Source organism: Lepidochelys kempii, chromosome 6 (assembly GCF_965140285.1).
Source record: "Lepidochelys kempii isolate rLepKem1 chromosome 6, rLepKem1.hap1, whole genome shotgun sequence".
Taxonomy (NCBI): Eukaryota; Metazoa; Chordata; order Testudines; family Cheloniidae; genus Lepidochelys; species Lepidochelys kempii.
The window spans coordinates 52,418,711-52,435,858 of NC_136385.1; the positions used below are offsets into that span (position 1 = coordinate 52,418,711).

General features: G+C 42.5%; 1 protein-coding gene across 3 annotated transcripts in view; it reads right to left on the reverse strand.

The window, feature by feature from the left end:
• Positions 1-235: 235 nt before the first annotated feature.
• ELF5 (E74 like ETS transcription factor 5) overlaps positions 236-17,148 on the reverse strand; it is a 50,855-nt gene continuing 33,942 nt past the window's right edge. For 2 of the 3 annotated variants that reach the window (XM_073347937.1, XM_073347936.1), the window contains exons 3-7: positions 11,210-11,443; positions 7,523-7,573; positions 5,993-6,061; positions 4,649-4,844; positions 1,545-4,063 (exon numbers count right to left, since the gene is read on the reverse strand). In XM_073347937.1, coding sequence (XP_073204038.1) covers positions 3,967-4,063; positions 4,649-4,844; positions 5,993-6,061; positions 7,523-7,573; positions 11,210-11,443 — 647 coding nt within the window. In that variant the 3' untranslated portion in view covers positions 1,545-3,966. Of the gene's footprint in view, positions 332-1,544; positions 4,064-4,648; positions 4,845-5,992; positions 6,062-7,522; positions 7,574-11,209; positions 11,444-17,148 lie in introns of those variants that run through there. The other variant, XM_078853255.1, reaches the window with a different exon arrangement.

The following is a 17,148-nucleotide window of genomic DNA, read 5'->3' on the forward strand; positions in this document are numbered from 1 at the left end:
CAATCAGTATTGTCAAAAATAAATATTAGCCAGGGTGTGCAGTTTTAAAACAGAAGTAAACTGTGAGGTATAAAGGAAGGCAATACCCTGCTGCTTAAAACTTTATGGCTTCACATTAGTTTCCACAGAGTAATGTATTTGAAAGTAATTAAAATTGATTCCTCTGGAAATGAATGTACAATGTATGTATGTTAGTACAAAATTACTTGCATTTTCAGTTGTGTAGTCTGTGGGCCTGATTCTGGTCACACTGGTATAATGCCACTTGATTCAATGGAGTTATTTCTAATATACCTCTGTCGTTCAAAGTTGCCTTGGGTGTGTCCGAAAACTGTGCATAATAAAGAATGTATCAGTTATGAGTTGTTTGAAGAGCTGTAGCTCTGTCAGACACATCTGAGGTGAGAGCACTACCTGCAATGTTAACTTGCTGCTCTCTAAGTGGCAGAACCTCTGCAGGTGTAAATTTTTATAGTCCCATTGATGCCAGTGGAGATATCACAATTTATACCTGCTGAGGCTCTTTAAGACTCTCTCTCTTCAAATTTCTAGCAGGCAGTTTCTCCTCTGTCCAAACAGCCACTCCCCTTATAAAATGCTTTACAATGTGTGTTCAGCATACCAGTTAACGATATAACCTTAACGTGCATCTCAAATGGCAGTACGTACCTGACTCTCTGATGAATCAATTCTGTATGATTAAAAAAAAGTCTAATTCACCTGAAATTTTAGAAACTGTTTGAGGGTAGACAAGCTTTAGAGTGTTTTACTCGCCCAGATGTTTGTTCAGCAAGTGAGGTAATTTCATGAAGCAGCACTCCTGTACAGTAGCTGTACTGTGGTACTGCTATCGAACGTAAACATAGACTTACCACCCTCGATGGGGCAACAGCCCTGCCCGCTGTATATGCCTATGGGGTGCATGAGAGCCAACCCCAGTGAATATGGAGCTTGAGTAAACATTATTAAGGTAAAACTTAGAACAGGGGTAGTCAATAGGTGGACTGCGGGCCAAATCTTGTCCATCAGACGCTTTTGAATGGACCCCGAAATCTTTTTATTTACTTATCATTATTGTTATTTTTTAAATTATTTTCTCTGGAGTCTGAACCTTGACCAAGAAAATTTGGACCTTGACAAAAGAAATAATAGACTACCTCTGTCTTAGAACATTTGTCGGTCTTTTACTAACATGTATGTGCTATAGTTGAACGGCAAAGCGTAATGCCCTAATGGGCACCATAAATGAACTATTTCAAATGTCTGTCTCAGGCTCTTGCTACATGTGCTTGTAAGCGTAATCTAGGGTTGTAGTTCAGCCATAGTCTTCAAATCATAAATTGAATTGCAAAAGCAACTGAAGGGCACCTTGGTCTACAGCGGTATCTCTGGCATGGCTTGCCTAGGTTTGTTAAACATTTGTTTCAGCTAATAGAGGTTTATGGGCATGCTGTGCACCATTGACATGAGTTACCAAAAAAACCCAACCCCCCAACCAAAAAACTAACAAAGCCACATATCTTACATATTAAATATTTCATTCATTGTTTACAAACTACAAGAGTTGGAAAAGATACACCGTCCAAAAATAGATATTTTACAGTAATTCACATTTTAAAAACACATTTACAGTAAAATTTCACATCTGTGCTTCTTACTCCATACTGCACTTCAGTGCTTCTGATCTCACTGATTTTTCTTCGCTGGTGCTAGTCTAATGGAAATGAGGATTATACAGTACTTCTGAATAGATTCTGCCAGGGATGACTTAACGGTGCCCGACTAGAAAATGCCTGAGCTGTTTCTGCCACTTGTGAAGATGTAGAAAACTCTGCTTGTATTAGCATTGGCCAGGAAGCCTGATCATAATATTTTCATTGTGTGAAATACTTGTAAAATTTAGATTGCATTTAAAAATGTTCAACCTTCAGCTGCATATTGTTTTTTTGGTCCTAAAATGAGGTTTTTTTAGAATCTAGGTTTAATGCCCTTGTCATGGCCATGAATACACCATGATGATATTCTATTTCTGCAAAGTGCTCTCACTTGCTAAGTGATGGGCAGCAGCAGTAACTGGCAGCACTCAAACTTTCTGATACCACTTTGATACATACCCTATCTGTCTCTCTGAAGGGCTTATCCCGCCTATTCAAAACGTACATAGCAATTAACCAAAATAAAAACAAACGCTACTTTGAATAACTGCAACAACAGGAATCCATTCACAAAGATACACGATTTCTGAAGGAAGCTGGGAAACAAAGTGAGAGGAATTTCTCTTGTGACCCTTAGGGCTTGATCTTGCATCCTGTAGCAGGGGTCAAGCCCAAGAAGCGCATCTCCAATGGCTACTACAGTCAACTGAATCCATACTGCTCCACATTGACTTCCCAGGATCCTGAGCACAGCACCAACCTAAACAGCATTGCAGCATTTAGCTTGGTGCTTACTTAGTTGGCTAATCCTGACTAATGGGACCACCACCCAAGTCTTTATGAACAAAAGGAAAAATTGTTACCAGTAAAAAAGAAACAGACTCATGTGTGAAAGGGAAAGTAATGATAACACACAGCACTACATTCAGGTTCCACAGAGAAACACGCAGAAGAGCGACTCATTTGAAAACAAGACCAGAACCTCATTTATACCCTCAAAATGCCACCTGAGGTAGTACTAAAAGGGGATTCCTGAGCCCTTGAGGTGGAAAGGGCAATATTTTTGTTAAACTATAGTACATCTATGAAGCTTTCAAAAATATCATTGAATTGTTCAGATACTACCTTCTACTCTAACAAATGTACCCATTGGTTGAAATCTGAGCAGTCAAGGGCATTTAGCTACACATTAACTTTAATAAAAGATGTGTGGCTCTATGCTGTAGACTGCTTTGAAGTTCTCAGCCATTCTCTGTAGAGATTTGGGTGAATTTTTTATACAGTTTTCAACAAATATTCATTTGCAACTGTTCTAACGATGCTTGCTCCCTTTCAGGCTTACTTTCCCCAAGCACTGAAGTTTCACTTTCATGGAGGTTCATAGAAAGAAAAGTTCAAATTCCCATGTAAGTGTTTGTGGAAAGTCAATTTTTAGTTCATAGATAAATAGTTGCACCAAAAGTACTTGCAGTAAGAGTTATGCCAACCCAATCAAGGAACAGAATTAATACCATGTGATCAATCACAACTAATTAACAAAACTTGCAATGAACCATTCATAGTATGTACAGTAAAATCTGCAAAATACATTTGCAGAAGTCAAATTAGTAGCTAAGTGAGGAAATCAGATTAGTGCTTAAAACCCTGTTTTTCTTATGGATGACTGGCTTGATTGGACAGATTAATTCTGTGGATATATGGGGGGGACTCTCATCTGGCCAGATCTTCCACCACCAAGGAGTGTAGCAGACCTAAGAATCGGACCCTTGGAACACTGGCTGACCACAGTGGTATTGTCTCTAAATGAACCAAAATACTGACTTTCTAACCAAGGGAAGGAAAAAAAGACCGTATGTTCTGTAAAATATTTAACAACCTTTTTGCTCATGCACGCACACACACACACACACACACACAAAATCCTCACCAACTTCTTTTAAATGTCAGCAGGAAGCAAGAATTTCATACTGAGAGCTGATAGGCAACAACAAAAGTTAGCCCTTGTTGGCATAGGAAGAGGTGCCACAGATAAAAACAATTCCTCTCAAGAAAACCTTGAGCTGCATCACAGGTGTTATTTTCATAAGAGCTATGCATGAGCTAATGCTGGTCACAAAGTATATAGTGGGGAAGAGCCACCCCATTCATGTGCTGTCATGTGTTGCTCTGGCCAGTCTCTCAGAAACAGTTGTCAGCTCCAGACTGGAGTAGAGGAGAGATGCAGGAGAAAAATTCCTTCTCTCAAATGTCTACTGCAGTCAGACACTATATTGCAGATTGCATAATCAGTCTGATGAATGGGACAGTTAGTTCAGAGCTTGTTCTCCTGCCACCCATGGGCGTTCTTTCCAAACTTGTACACTAGCCTTCTGTCTATGCGTTCCAAAATTCCAGTTTTATAATAATACCTGCAGTAACAAAACAGAAGTGGTATTTACTTTAAAGGAATTGTTCCCAAGTAATACACGATAGAAACATAACAGAGCAGTCAATCTGATGTTTTCCATCAAACAGCAATCCTTTCTTTCTGTTAAATGGATATTTTCACACCCCCAGATCAGCTTGCATTATAGAGTTTAAAGCTTTCCCAGACTTCATGAAGGGTGAAATTTGCTCCTTTTAAAACAAACATTGCATGTGTGTTTTTGCTTCTAAGATGACCACAGTTCAGAATGAACTGCTAGGATTATTGCCAAAGCAATAGAATTATTGCCAAAGCAAAGGAAAGGTAGATAGTGTCACATTACAAGCCATGGGCCAAATTCTCAGCCCGTGTAAGTCAGAATAGCTCCATTGCCTTCCATGGAGTTATGCTGATTTATACCAGGCGACAATCTGGCCCTGTAATCTTATCTGTAACCAAAAGAGCCATGATTCTGTCTCTTGACGTTTGGATAATACACTAAAAAGCTATGCAATCAATATAATTGTGTGAAATGGACTCATATAACACACTATGAGTAATGTGGTGGCATTTTCACCTATTAACGCACCGGAGAGCTCTGCTCAGTTTTTCATATGTCATTCTGTCGTTTCGCTTTCTTTGTCCCCACATCTTTGCCAGGGCTTCTGACTTAACAACCCGAAAGATGCCTTGTTCTCTGTCCTCCCAATCGAGAATGCCACAATTTTCTTCTGGAGACAGGAGAAGGTCTCTTACAAATTCCCACAAGTGAGAACTCTGCAGGCCTTCAGCAGGAAAAGGACAGAAGATTAACAGACTTTCAGAGATGCAGTACTATAACCATAGAAATAATCAGTACAGCAGGTTTGTCAGACTGTGCTCAAGATCTTTAACCACTTATATCTGGAATCCATTTTGCTTACAAAATCAAGTGCATTGCTTATCTGTAAGCAGAATCAAATTATCTGCTGCAGACTGACCTTGAAAAGGAACTAATTCTAGAATCTGTCTTTTACCCCAGTAAAATTTTGAATTTTTGTCCTTTAAAAAGTTGGGATGAAGTTGCATCCTTGACAGGTTTAGCCTCCAGGAATCAGTATGGATTTCCACAGAATAGTAATGGAACTCCCTAATAAAGGACAGCTGGATTTGGGGATTGTTTTTAAAGCCCATCTTTAGATTAATTTCAAAAGGTTTGACATGAATTTAGTGCTGGTAAAAGGTTCTGGATTAACAGCTGTGATCAAATTCCCCTTTATCCATGAACACTTACAGCACTGGCAGCAGGTGAGCAAACTTCCCCACACAGGTAGATTTCTCTGGGGTGCTACAATTTAAGCCTGAGGCTTGCCTGAGTTCCAAATGCTCTGGAAGGGACAAGAATCTCCTAAGAAAGTGGACACACCTGGTTACCGTGTGTGCATGAATGTGTCATGCTTAAGGAGATTCTGAGTAAGTAATGTTCCAGGAACCAGGCAAATGGTGAAGCTGCAAACCCAATATTACCAACCTCAAGCATTCAGAAATCTTCAGCCAGGCCTTCCAAAATCATGAGTGGCTTCAAAAAAATCCTGAGGTTTTTTTTTTTTAAATAAATTCATTTGGGTTTGTTTATTTGCCTCCTGGATTTTGAGCCTTTAGGTTACACTCAGTTTTCGTTTTCCAGCTTCTCTCCACAACTCTGAAGGCTAGAAGCTCACTTTTTTAATAAAATGAAAGCTGAGATTCTTTTGATTCCAGGCAAGCACCCATGTAACGAGACTCATGCTACAATTGTGAGAGATGGCAACACTGTACCAACCACCACTTTATATTTTGCTTATCTGGGGTATCGCTAAGTGATTCACCCCTCTGTGACAAGCATTTAAAACCAGGGCTTTATACATCTCGTAATCTTTCAAGCACAAGTTCTGCATTTCAAATATATACCTACTTGTTCTACCACGGCTGTGACATTCTTGACTCTTCGTGCCCCCTGTTCTCAGGCATGCCTTATCATTGTCTGGAACAGAATTACAAATAACATGACACGTGAAGGAGGAGGAATTAGAATCTGGTGATAATGTGGTCAAAAGGGCAATGTGTTCACCTACTCAAATGTCATGCAACATTGAGTCAAACTGGGGATGTGATCTGTTGTTAAAGTTATCTTTTAATAAAAAATAAACAGCTTTATCATAAAGATAAACCAAAATGAATAATTAACTTGCAGTGGAACAATTTGACAGAGACAAGCACCACAAAGGAAAAAAAAAGAATGAAACCATTTTACATATCATCTAAAGTATGTCTGGATAATTTGGTTTTAGGGAATTTAGGACTGTCTTCAACAACTGCATATACATCTGTGATGTGAAACCTGGGACTCTCCTGGCTTAGCACTCAGCCTACACTGTGGTTGAGGGTTCATATGGCCAAAGTGCTACAGTAATAGAGGAATGTGAGATTTGGCAACAACACTGCAGAGATGCAAGCCATATCACCCAATTAGAGAAAGGGGGCCTGTCATGATATTGCTGTGACATAAGCAGAGCTGGTCAGAAGAGGGGACTGAAGGAGGAATCTCAAAGGCTGATTAACACCACTAGTTCTGCAACTTCTACAAATCAGCAGATCTGTCCTGCCTTGCACACGGATAACAAGTTCTTCAAGATGAGTATTGGGGCTCTCTCTCTGTAGCAGTGGTACTAAAACAAAGAAAACCTGGAAAGCCACTTCCCTGAATGGAGTAGCAGAGAGCTACAAAATAATCAAGGTGGGAAACATTTTATGATGCCTGGGGTCAGAACTTTGCATTGTTGTGCAACCCACTCTTCAGTGTGTGTGTGTGTGTTAGATGTTCCTTTTGAAGGGCTGATCCCCCGGGGTTTCTGAGTTTGCTGCAGCCTCTTGTGAGAGTTCTTAGTCTTGAGTTGAAAAAGAGACTCATTCTTTTCGTGCTGAAATTCTGGAATTGAGATCCTCCTGCCAGCCCAAATGGCATTAACTAGAATTACATACGAGACAATGCCACATCACCATCACCATGTGATGGCAGGACAATGCACCAGTGTGCTTCCCTACCCACTTCCTGGAGTGACATTTTGGCACCTCTGGTCATTTGTTCAGTGCACTCTGTACTGCCTTGAAACATGTGATCCTGTGTCAGAGGGTTTTCCACACTGCCTATAGCCAGGCAGAACACGAGTAAGCCCAGGCATACCCAGGGACTCTGCCTCAGTGATAGCGCTAGGTCCTTAGTGGAAAGGGGAAAAAGGAGCCAATGTTGGGAACCTCATCAGTCTTTCCCTACCCACCACAAGAGTCTTTCATTTAAAGCATTCAAGTGGAGACAATTTTTGGAGTATTTTCTCACTTGCAAAAATCCCTTGAACTGCTGCCTCTGGAAGTATTGCTAATCATAGAACACACCGCATCTTTCCTAGTGAATAGAGCTTTGCATGTACAAAACAAGGTTACTTACAATCTTTGATAGGTGGCTTGGTTTCTTCAATGTCATTAAAAAAGGAAATGCCTGTGGGGAGGAAAACATGCAATCCAGTGTTCAATTCTCTCGTCACACACTGTGCAGAACGACTTTACGTTGAACCTTAAGGCACAGCTAGAGCCCTTTCCCCACTATATTAGAATGTCTGGATATAAACTCACAATAGAGAATATAGAAACATATAAATTGCAACAAGGAAGATTAGTCTCCTGTCTATGCAAAGCCTGTTGCTAAAGATCAGCTTTCCAGCCCACTTCTCTGACCTTGTAACAACTATCTTCAGATCCCTTCACTGGCTTCCTCTTACTTCCCATATCAAGGTCAACCTCCTCATCCTTGTCTTCAAGGCCCTAAACAGGTATCACCTACTTCAGCATGCTTCTCTGCTCTCATTACCTCTTAATGGCCCTGCTGTGCTCTTTTTGGCTTGTGCCATGCTTCCTGTCTACCTGATCCTTTTGTATCTTTCTCCAGCTCTCACTTTTGCCATTTTCCTTATTGTCCTGTACACTTAGATTAGTCCCTCTTCCTTCATCAGATCTCTCCTTAAAAGCCCATTTCTTCACTTCTCCCTCCACTACTTCAAGCAGAGATCCTCTATTGTAGCAAACTCCATAGCGCAGCAGCATCTCTGTACAGCAGCAAGAGTGCTCAGACTATTAAATAAACGTATTACATACCAAAGACCCCTTCAGTGAAAGAAAATTCAGGTTGCAAAATCCGGCACTCAGTTTAGGCAATGCCAAAGTTAAGGTTGCCTGTATAACCATAATTTGCCCTCTTTGTGCATATGCATTATGATAAGGCCTTTAATTGCATAATCACATATGGGTTTTTTTCTATAGGACCCCAACCTAATTCAGTGCACAGGATGGATGATGCACACTGAATAAGCAGCTATTTAGGTATTTCTCATCATTTTTCATCACAGGCCTTATTTACTGCACACCATTCAACACCAGTGTTCCCTCTAATTTTTCCCACCCATGTGTGGAATGAATTTTGTTATGTGCACCAATATGGAGGTGATGGGTGACACATGCCTCCATATAGGTGCACATAACAAAATTCATGTGGTGGGGTTGGGGCTGAGGGGTTCAGAGTGTGGGAGGGGGCTCAGGGCTGGGGCAGAGGGTTGGGGTGGGGGGTAAGGGCTCCGGCTCGGGGTAAGGGTTCTGGGGTGCTGCTGGGGATGAGGGGGCTCAGGGCTGGGGCAGAGGGTTGGGGTGTGGAGGGAGGGGGTGAGGGCTCCGGCTGGGGGTGTGGGCTCTGGGGTGGGGCCGGGGATGAGGGGTTTGGTGTGCAGGCTGCCTCAGCTGCGATGGGAAGAGAGGACTCCCCCCAACTCTCTCTCCCTGCAGCAGTACCTGGGCTGGGTGGGAGGGGTGCCTCTCCCATGGCCCCAACCCAGCCTGGGCCAGACCGGCTGTGGCAGAGACACCCTTCCCCCGGCCCCAACGCGCTGCGGCCCAGAGTGCGCCCAGCGCTCGCTCCGCATTAGGAGACTCCCTGGCTGTTGTCTGGGTGAGCCGGGGGAGCATGCTTAGCTGCTGCGCAGGGCATAATGGCAAAGCGCCGCGCCTCCTGTTTCATGCACGGTGCGTTTGAGTCGCACTGCTGCCGCTGTGTCAGAGCCTCGGCAAGAGCGGGGCTTGGAAGCGTGCGTTTCGGCTGAACGAGGCCCTGCGCAGCAAGTCCGGCCCGGGCTGGGTTGGGGCTGTGGGAGAGATGCCTCTCCCCTGGCCACGGCAGGCCCATGGCTGGTCTGGTTCTGTGGGAGAGGAATCTCTCCCTGCCGCAGCCCTGAGCGCCTCTTGCGGTGCTTAATAGGTTGCTGTGCAGCCGCACAGTTTAGAGGGAACTTAGTTCAACACCTGCACTTTGTACAGAACTGTTAATTTCATCATGGGTTTTCCTGTGGTGCTCAATGGGATGTGTATTCCTAAATCCTTTAGGTGCTTTTGAAAGTCTCCTCTCAAGTGACTTGCCCAGCAGCACATAGGAATTCTATAGCAGAGGCAGGGATAAAAGCCAATATTCCAGAGCAGCAGTCGACTGCCTAAAAACACAAGACCATTTTTTCTCCTGCAGTCCCGTCTCATTCACCACCCACATTCTAACTTCTGCAACCAGTATGACAGGGTTCCTGTGGACAGCAGCCTCATTTACTGCACAACCCTGATTCATCCTCAGAGCATCAACTCCTAGCATGTCCCTTCACCAACTCATCCCCAATTCTTCTTCTCCCCCTCAGCCTGTCCGTGTCCCCCTCATGTGTATTGCCCCCAACCTGTCCCTGTCCTCTGCTCCTAGCCCATTCCTTGTGCGCCCTGTCCTCCGTCTGCTCACCACCTATCTGCATTGGAGTCAAGCTGTTTTCCCTTCTCCTCTGGGATGTGAATGTGGGGAACATGGAACGCACTACCTGCTCTCAGTTCCTGGGCCTGGAGCCACAGTGGCTCCCAGCAGTAAGGAGCAAGTGCAAGGAAAGGCCTGCACTGTCAGTCACTCATGGCCCTCCAGGGGCTGTTCTAGCAGCCAGGTATTGCTAGAGTGGAGGGATGCTTAGGCCCTGCCCCTTTTTGCCATGGACATACCTACTACATCAGTTGCCAGCAGCCCTATGACAACTCGACACCACTCAACAATTCTCCTAGACCAGGAGAATCCCGAAGTAGCCAGGTAAGCCAGCTTTAGGAAAGCCTTGAATCACTGAGAGGCACAAAGCAGCTGGAATGCATTGCAGGATTGGGTCTAGCTCTATAAATAATTACCCAACAATGTATAATCCATCTGGAGATGGGAAAAATAGTGTGGCACTGGAGTAGACTTGCTAAGTCTCCCTGTCCTGGTCAACGAAAAGTCAGCCGTCTAAATTATCATCAGAACTGAACCCTACAGAACCATCTTATTAATCTCCTGGAATCTAAAATAAAGGCTAGCTGTAGAAGAAATTTCACTTTCCTTCAGTTATGCCAGACAAGCAATAGTTTAGAAGTTTATGAGCCTAAATTCACTTAAGCAGCAATAAATCTTTTAATCTTTTAGGAAGCAAAAAATGAGGTGGAAAATCAGTAAAGAAAATTGATTGTATTTGAGAATAATGGCAAGTATATTAATGAGGGTCTCATATTTGTATTATACATTATACTGATAGCATGTGCCAAACAAAACATCATGCCCACCATCAGATAAACAGTGCAACCTCTGATGTTTTGAGAGGAACACAATAGCAGTATATTGTGTTGGTCTAAGTTAAATGGCCTTAGACCAGTTTGGTGGGCTCAGTCCAGTTCTACCTGAGCTAAAACACCACATTTTTCATCCAGGACAGTCTCCGTGGAGAAGCCAAGAACTGAAGGGGCCATGGAGTATGAACTATGGTCTTACTCCTACAGCTGAACCTGTCAAGTCAGGCTTGAGTGACATTGAGGGGGCACAGTTGGGAAGCCAGTAACCTTGTTGCCTATGCTATCTTCTATCTGTTGCATTTCTAATCTGCTGATCATTGTAGTATCTAGACACCAGATGTGCTTTGCCTCTTCTGTGAATAAATAAGGGACTTTAGTCCCAGGGCTGTCAGGCAAGCACCTTCCACTAGCATAAAGTTCACACAAAATTTGAAGCATTTTTTGTTTTGCATTCAATCTCTGAAACACTAACCATGTATCCTGATGTTCTGTAAGATGAAATAAAGGTATTCGCCACAAACGCCGGCAGCATCTGTGAACTCCTCCTGGGTCATGTTACACAGCTGTAAGCCATTAATATTAAAGTGAGAAAAGGAGATGCAGTTGGCGTCTAACTTGTATTGGTCACAGCAAAACTGCAGCCACTCACAGACATTGTGTTTACTCCAGTATTCCGGGTGAATAGATGTCCAGCAAGAATCGCCGACTGCAAGAGATTCAGCAGGAGAGAGAAATGAAGCTGAAATACTTACATTCTGAAATTCTTTCCAATAAGCATGTTCCAAACAAGAATCGTTCCTGTACCTTATTCTAGTAAAACCACAAGCTTCCTCAATTATTCCTTTTAATATTGTCTACTTATGTTTTGATGCCTAGTATTACAGCCTCTTGCACCTAAGGTATTATTATTAATTATTATGTAGAACATTATTATAGGAGGATCTCAAAAGCACATTCCTCTCAATCTATCACACCCCAAGTGTGATACACAAGATGAAACACTGACCCAAAGTGAGAGGCACAAAAAATATCAATGCAGGATAATTAAAATACTGTGGGATCAAATCCTTTAGCATGAATAACTCTCTTTCTTGCCTAAATTTCATGGTTATTTCCTTCTGATGTAAATAAATTGTCAACAAAAAAAGTGAAGGGACACCAAATTTCTCTGGCGCATAGTACATTTTGCAATAAAAATGAGCAATGTTTCTCATAATGAGAGGCTGAGTCACTTGAGAGATGTCTCAAAGCACACTACAAGCCTTAAAGAAACCTAACAATACCCCTGGCAGGTAGGTAAATATTGTAAGTTTATTACTAAGGGAAATGCTTGTTTTCACAGCTATACCCAGCAAGTTATCATCACGCAATTCATCCTGAAGTACATAGTAAGTGTTAGGGTTTTGTGAACCTTTTTTTAACTTGTTATATTAGAGACTGCCACTAGATGGTGCAATGTGTAGTTCCCGGCAAAGTTCTTTTTAGGGAAGCATCTCTGACAGATAAAGGAAAGAGAAAGATGCTAGTTGAACGGGTAGGCAAATTTTGGTCTAAAAATATTTCAGTCAAAAGTGTCAACATTTTTTCAACAAATGTGAAAAAGTTTCTCAATCAGCAAAAGAGTTAGTGAGAAAATCTTGTTGCTATTATTTTATCATAAAACCTGAACATTATTTTTTCTGTGATTTGTTTGTAGAGTAGTTTTTTTTTAAAAAACTAGTTCTGATGCTGAAAGTAGGAGCAGTGTAACAAAGGCACACGCTGTAGTCAACAGACATTATTACTATATAGATCACATATACAGGGGAGCTGGGATTTGAATACTGTATCTTTAGATGTAAACACAGATCTCTACCACTTGAGCTAACAGAGAACATCTGTAGCTAACTGTAATAGGAGGCTTTGTACCTGCAAACCAGATACTAGAGGGAAACGTACATGGAAAAGGCCTTCATCTTGCAAGCAGCTCCCACTGGATATCTGTGCAGGTGCAGCCTGTATGGAGCAACTGCTAGAATGTCCTTTAGCTTTGGATGCATTTACTAAAGCCTGTGAAAAATCGAAACAAAATTCTGCCTCCTAGACTCATTATTTCTATTAACTCGCTGGACAAACTATTTTAGTTATACTCAGACAGATTCTGTTTGTTATACTGGAGTCCTTGAGGAAAAGTAATGATTTGCCTCAGGAGAGATTCTGGGCCAGTGACAGAAATATCAGCCTTTGAGACTATTGCTCTATTCATTTTAAAAGAGCTATGCCAATTTAAACCATCTGAGGCTCTGGCTCTCTACTAATCATGACTGAGCAAACACATGACAGTAAATAGCCAGGGAAAGGCACGTAACTACCATAGGGATGAAAATATTATACTTATCTAGGAAAGTAGTTAGATTAGATTGACACTGTTTCCTTTCTGTTCACATCTCATCTGAAAGCATCTTTTGTCTCATTTTAGATTTCCTAATTCTTCTTTCCAATCAATCAGCCAGGATTTATTATTTCATGTTCAGATTACATTTTTAACCCCATACATTTAGTTTTGGGACACCGTTTGTATGAAAAATATATGCAATATACAATCAGATGGCAGTGCATGCAAACAATATGAACTGTAATTTTTTTTGTCATCAGCCTCGCCAGGCAGTTTACTTCAGGGTGTAAATGCTGCTGTTGTTTTAGACTTAATTGCCCCAATGAAATTAATGGAATGGTTCAAAATTGTGACAATGTCTGAAACACGGATCTTGCATGCTAAATGGATTTCTATAATATAACTAAGATCTTTTTCATTAAGTTTTAAAACTTACAGGACAAGTGTGTTCTTTCATGTACTGTAAATATCTCCATTTATTTGTGCATATAGAATTAAAATAATGCTGAACGTATTCTTCAGTGTCATAGACTCCATGAGGATCTATCATCCCATCCAAGGGAGGCAGTCTAGAAAGGAGGAGATGTGGGCAAAAGACGCAAACTTTGGATCTGAGTTTCGGACTCTCAAACCTTTGAGGATATTTGAATCTGAGATTTTGTTTGGTCCTTTATAAAGAAAGAAGTCAGCTGTGGCCTACAGGTGGACACTGGATCAGATTCTATAGGCCCTGGAACTGTGTGTATAGCTGTGCCAGAGGATGATTGAGTCGTGGTGGGAGAGAAGTAGTTGTACAGCCACCATCCCCCCTCAGGCCTTTTGCTGGAGAAGGGCAGCTTGAAAGTCAGCTGTGCTTCACCGGAACCCTGTCTCTGGAGGCTAGCCAGAAGAGGCATAGGAACAGTGTTGGGGACTGTGAGGGCTGGCTCCAGGCCTCCTGGCAGAATGGAAAAAGGGTAGCCTACCTTATTCCCAAATCAGGTGGAGGCACCAAGGCATGAATCCAGCCCTATATTTTTGGTGTTGTCTTGTTTGAACCTTTGGGATCCTTGAGCTGTTTGGATTTTTTTCTGCTTATGTAGGAGATGGGGTGAGGGTCAAGGCCACAACTTCCTTCCGATGTGTTGAAGAGTTAAATGAAGTTTGCTCCTTTGGTATATCTATTTTTAATTCCCTTAGGGCAGGGATCAGCAACCTTTGGCCTGCGGCTCGCCAGGATAAGCCCCCTGGCGGGGCGGGCTGGTTTGTTTACCTGCCGTGTCAGCAGGTCGGCCGATCGCAGCTCCCACTTGCCGCGGTTTGCCGCTCCAGGCCAATGGGGGCTGCGGGAAGCGGTGCGGGCTGAGGGATGTGCTGGCCGCTGCTTCCCACGGCCCCCATTGGCCTGGAGAGGCGAACCGTGGCAAGTGGGAGCTGCAATCGGCCAAACCTGCGGACACGGCAGGTAAACAAACCAGCCTGCCCCGCCAGGGGGCTTACCCTGGTGGGCTGTGTGCCGATCCCTGCCTTAGGGTAACATGAAATAAAAGCAACTGTTCCTCTTAACTGTTCCAGTTAAAAAATACAGTAAGTAACTTTGAAATACTTAAGCAACTGGTTCTGAAATTTTGATTTGACTTGACCGTGATAAATATCAGCTTTGCTGGCAATATAAAGGCCATAGCATGTTCCTTTCATGGAACAGTTCTTGTCAGGATTAGCTTCTCTATTGGCTTCTAAAAAGATAGGATTCTTTTTGGAAGTCAGAAAATATTCTAAGGCCCCAAAAAGTGCTGACATATGTCACGGGCACTCAGAAGGTGTTGACATGAAGGTCTGGCATTTTCCAAAGCGCTCTTCCTTTACTCCTTACACTGAAGTTTAGCTCCTGAGTAGCTCTCTCTTCTCTTGGGGTATGCACTGTAACAAAAGATTATGCAATTTGGAATACTCTTCTGGAAGAAAGATCAGCAACAGGACAGAGCCTCCACAGGAGATGTACACATTTCCTTTGAGTGGGAGAGAAAGGACCAGATACGTTCTCCTTGCTGTGTAGTGAAATTCTAAGTGAAAAGTATCTGGGTGAGATAAGGTGGGGGGAGCAAATAAATCACTCAGCAGCCAGCACAGAAACATTTTAGAAGTGTGCCTAGAACTAGAGGGGTGATGTAACAATTTTTATAGTAGAGGTGTTGAGAACCTTTGAACCAAACAGTAAACCCCATATATAATGGAAACCACTTCAAGCCAGGGGGTGCTGCAGCCCCCTGATGCAGCCCTAGTTTCAGCACCTATGACTACAGGTCTCTAGGGGAGAGGGGAAGTTGAAAGCAGAGGTAAGTGGGAGCCACAGAGTTCCAACCATGACTTGGACCTTTCCGGAGTTGTGGTAACAAGGATCAAAGACTTAGTGTAGATAGGACTCAAGCAGGCACAGGGATTTTTACCACTGACTTCTATAACCATGCTCTGTACTCAAGGCAGTATGGGATACCTGTTCAGATTTTCCCAGAATGCACTGGTTCAGGCACAGCTGTACTGACAAACCAACAAGATATACATGTTAGTGCAGGGAAAAACGCTGCTGTATCGACATCAGATGAATGTAGCAGAGCCTGGTTACATATAACATGTTTGTCCGTACAGTAGATCAATTCTATAGCCCTTTTCCATAGACCAGCTCCACGCTGTCAGAGAAAGTGAGCTAGAATCTTACAAGCCATAATTCTGTGTACATACAGGTGGTTTATCCCTAGCATGGTTCTAACTGTGATGAGACCAGAGCTACACTTTGCACTCAGTCATCTCAGAAATTCTGCCTGTCTCATTACAGGCTCCTGCAGTTCTGTCAAGTCTTCTCCACTATTTTATGTGAGGAGGAACTCAGCTCACACTTGCGTATTCAAAGTCCTATGGTACGTTTTTCCAAGAAGTGTAGGTATCTTGACTCTTATCTTGGCCAGATTACAGTCTGGGGAAAACCTTACTGTGTTGGCCTAAATGCCTCTCATGCTTCAGATCAATGAAGTATTTGTCTTCCTTTTCGATCCTAAGTCTACTTGTCTAGCATTGCTGATAACTCCTGAATGTTTAGTTAACATCTGGTCTGGAAGCATGCCATTTGGAGTGAATTCCTTAAAACTAACTATACTCCCCAGATGAGTCTTGTGGCCTGGTGAAGTGTAGGATCTCCATAAGGACACTGGGGGAAAATTGTACACTAAACATTCAGGAGTTATCAGCAACTAGTCCAATGGGGGCATTATTGAGTTAATATTGATGTATTACTACAATCCACAGATGTGTGTTGGTTTTTAAAATCCCAAACCTCACATGTTAACTATGTATTTAACTGGTCATTGCTACTATGGATAATAAATGTATACAAAGTTGCAGAAAATTCAAAGAGATGTCACTCCATCAAACTAAATTACTATTCCATAGTACGGATAACATTCATTGTTAGGCAAAGGGACTTCAAAACAAGTGCTGTGTTTCAAGTGGACAGAGCAAAAGATTGGGAGCCAGGCATACTGGGATCTATTCCTGACTCTGCTTTTGATTCCCTCTGTAACCTAGGGGGACTATCACTGAAATGTTGTGGGTCTCAGTTTGCCTTCTTGCAAAATGAAGATGATAATGCTCAATTGAGAAACTTAATTAATTAATAGCTGAAAAGCACTGGAATTCTTTTGGGGGTCACTGGGTGAGATTCAAGAGATCTAGGTTCAATTTCTGGGTCTGCCACAGACTTGCTGAGTGATCTTGAGTAAATCACTTGATTTCTCTGACTCACTTTTCCATCTACAAAATAGGGAGAATGCTTCCCTATTCCACAGGGATGTTGTGATGAGGAATCCATTAAATGTTTATGAGGGCTCCATGCACTACAGTGACATAAGCAACACAAGTCTCTTGTAGATATATGATTCTTCGCTGAAAGGTACTATAGAAGTGCAAACTATTATTGTTGCTATCCATATGCCTGTCTTCCACACCATCAGCTTATGTGCCTGAACAGAGCAGTAATGCTTGAATTAGAGATAAACGTGGCAATA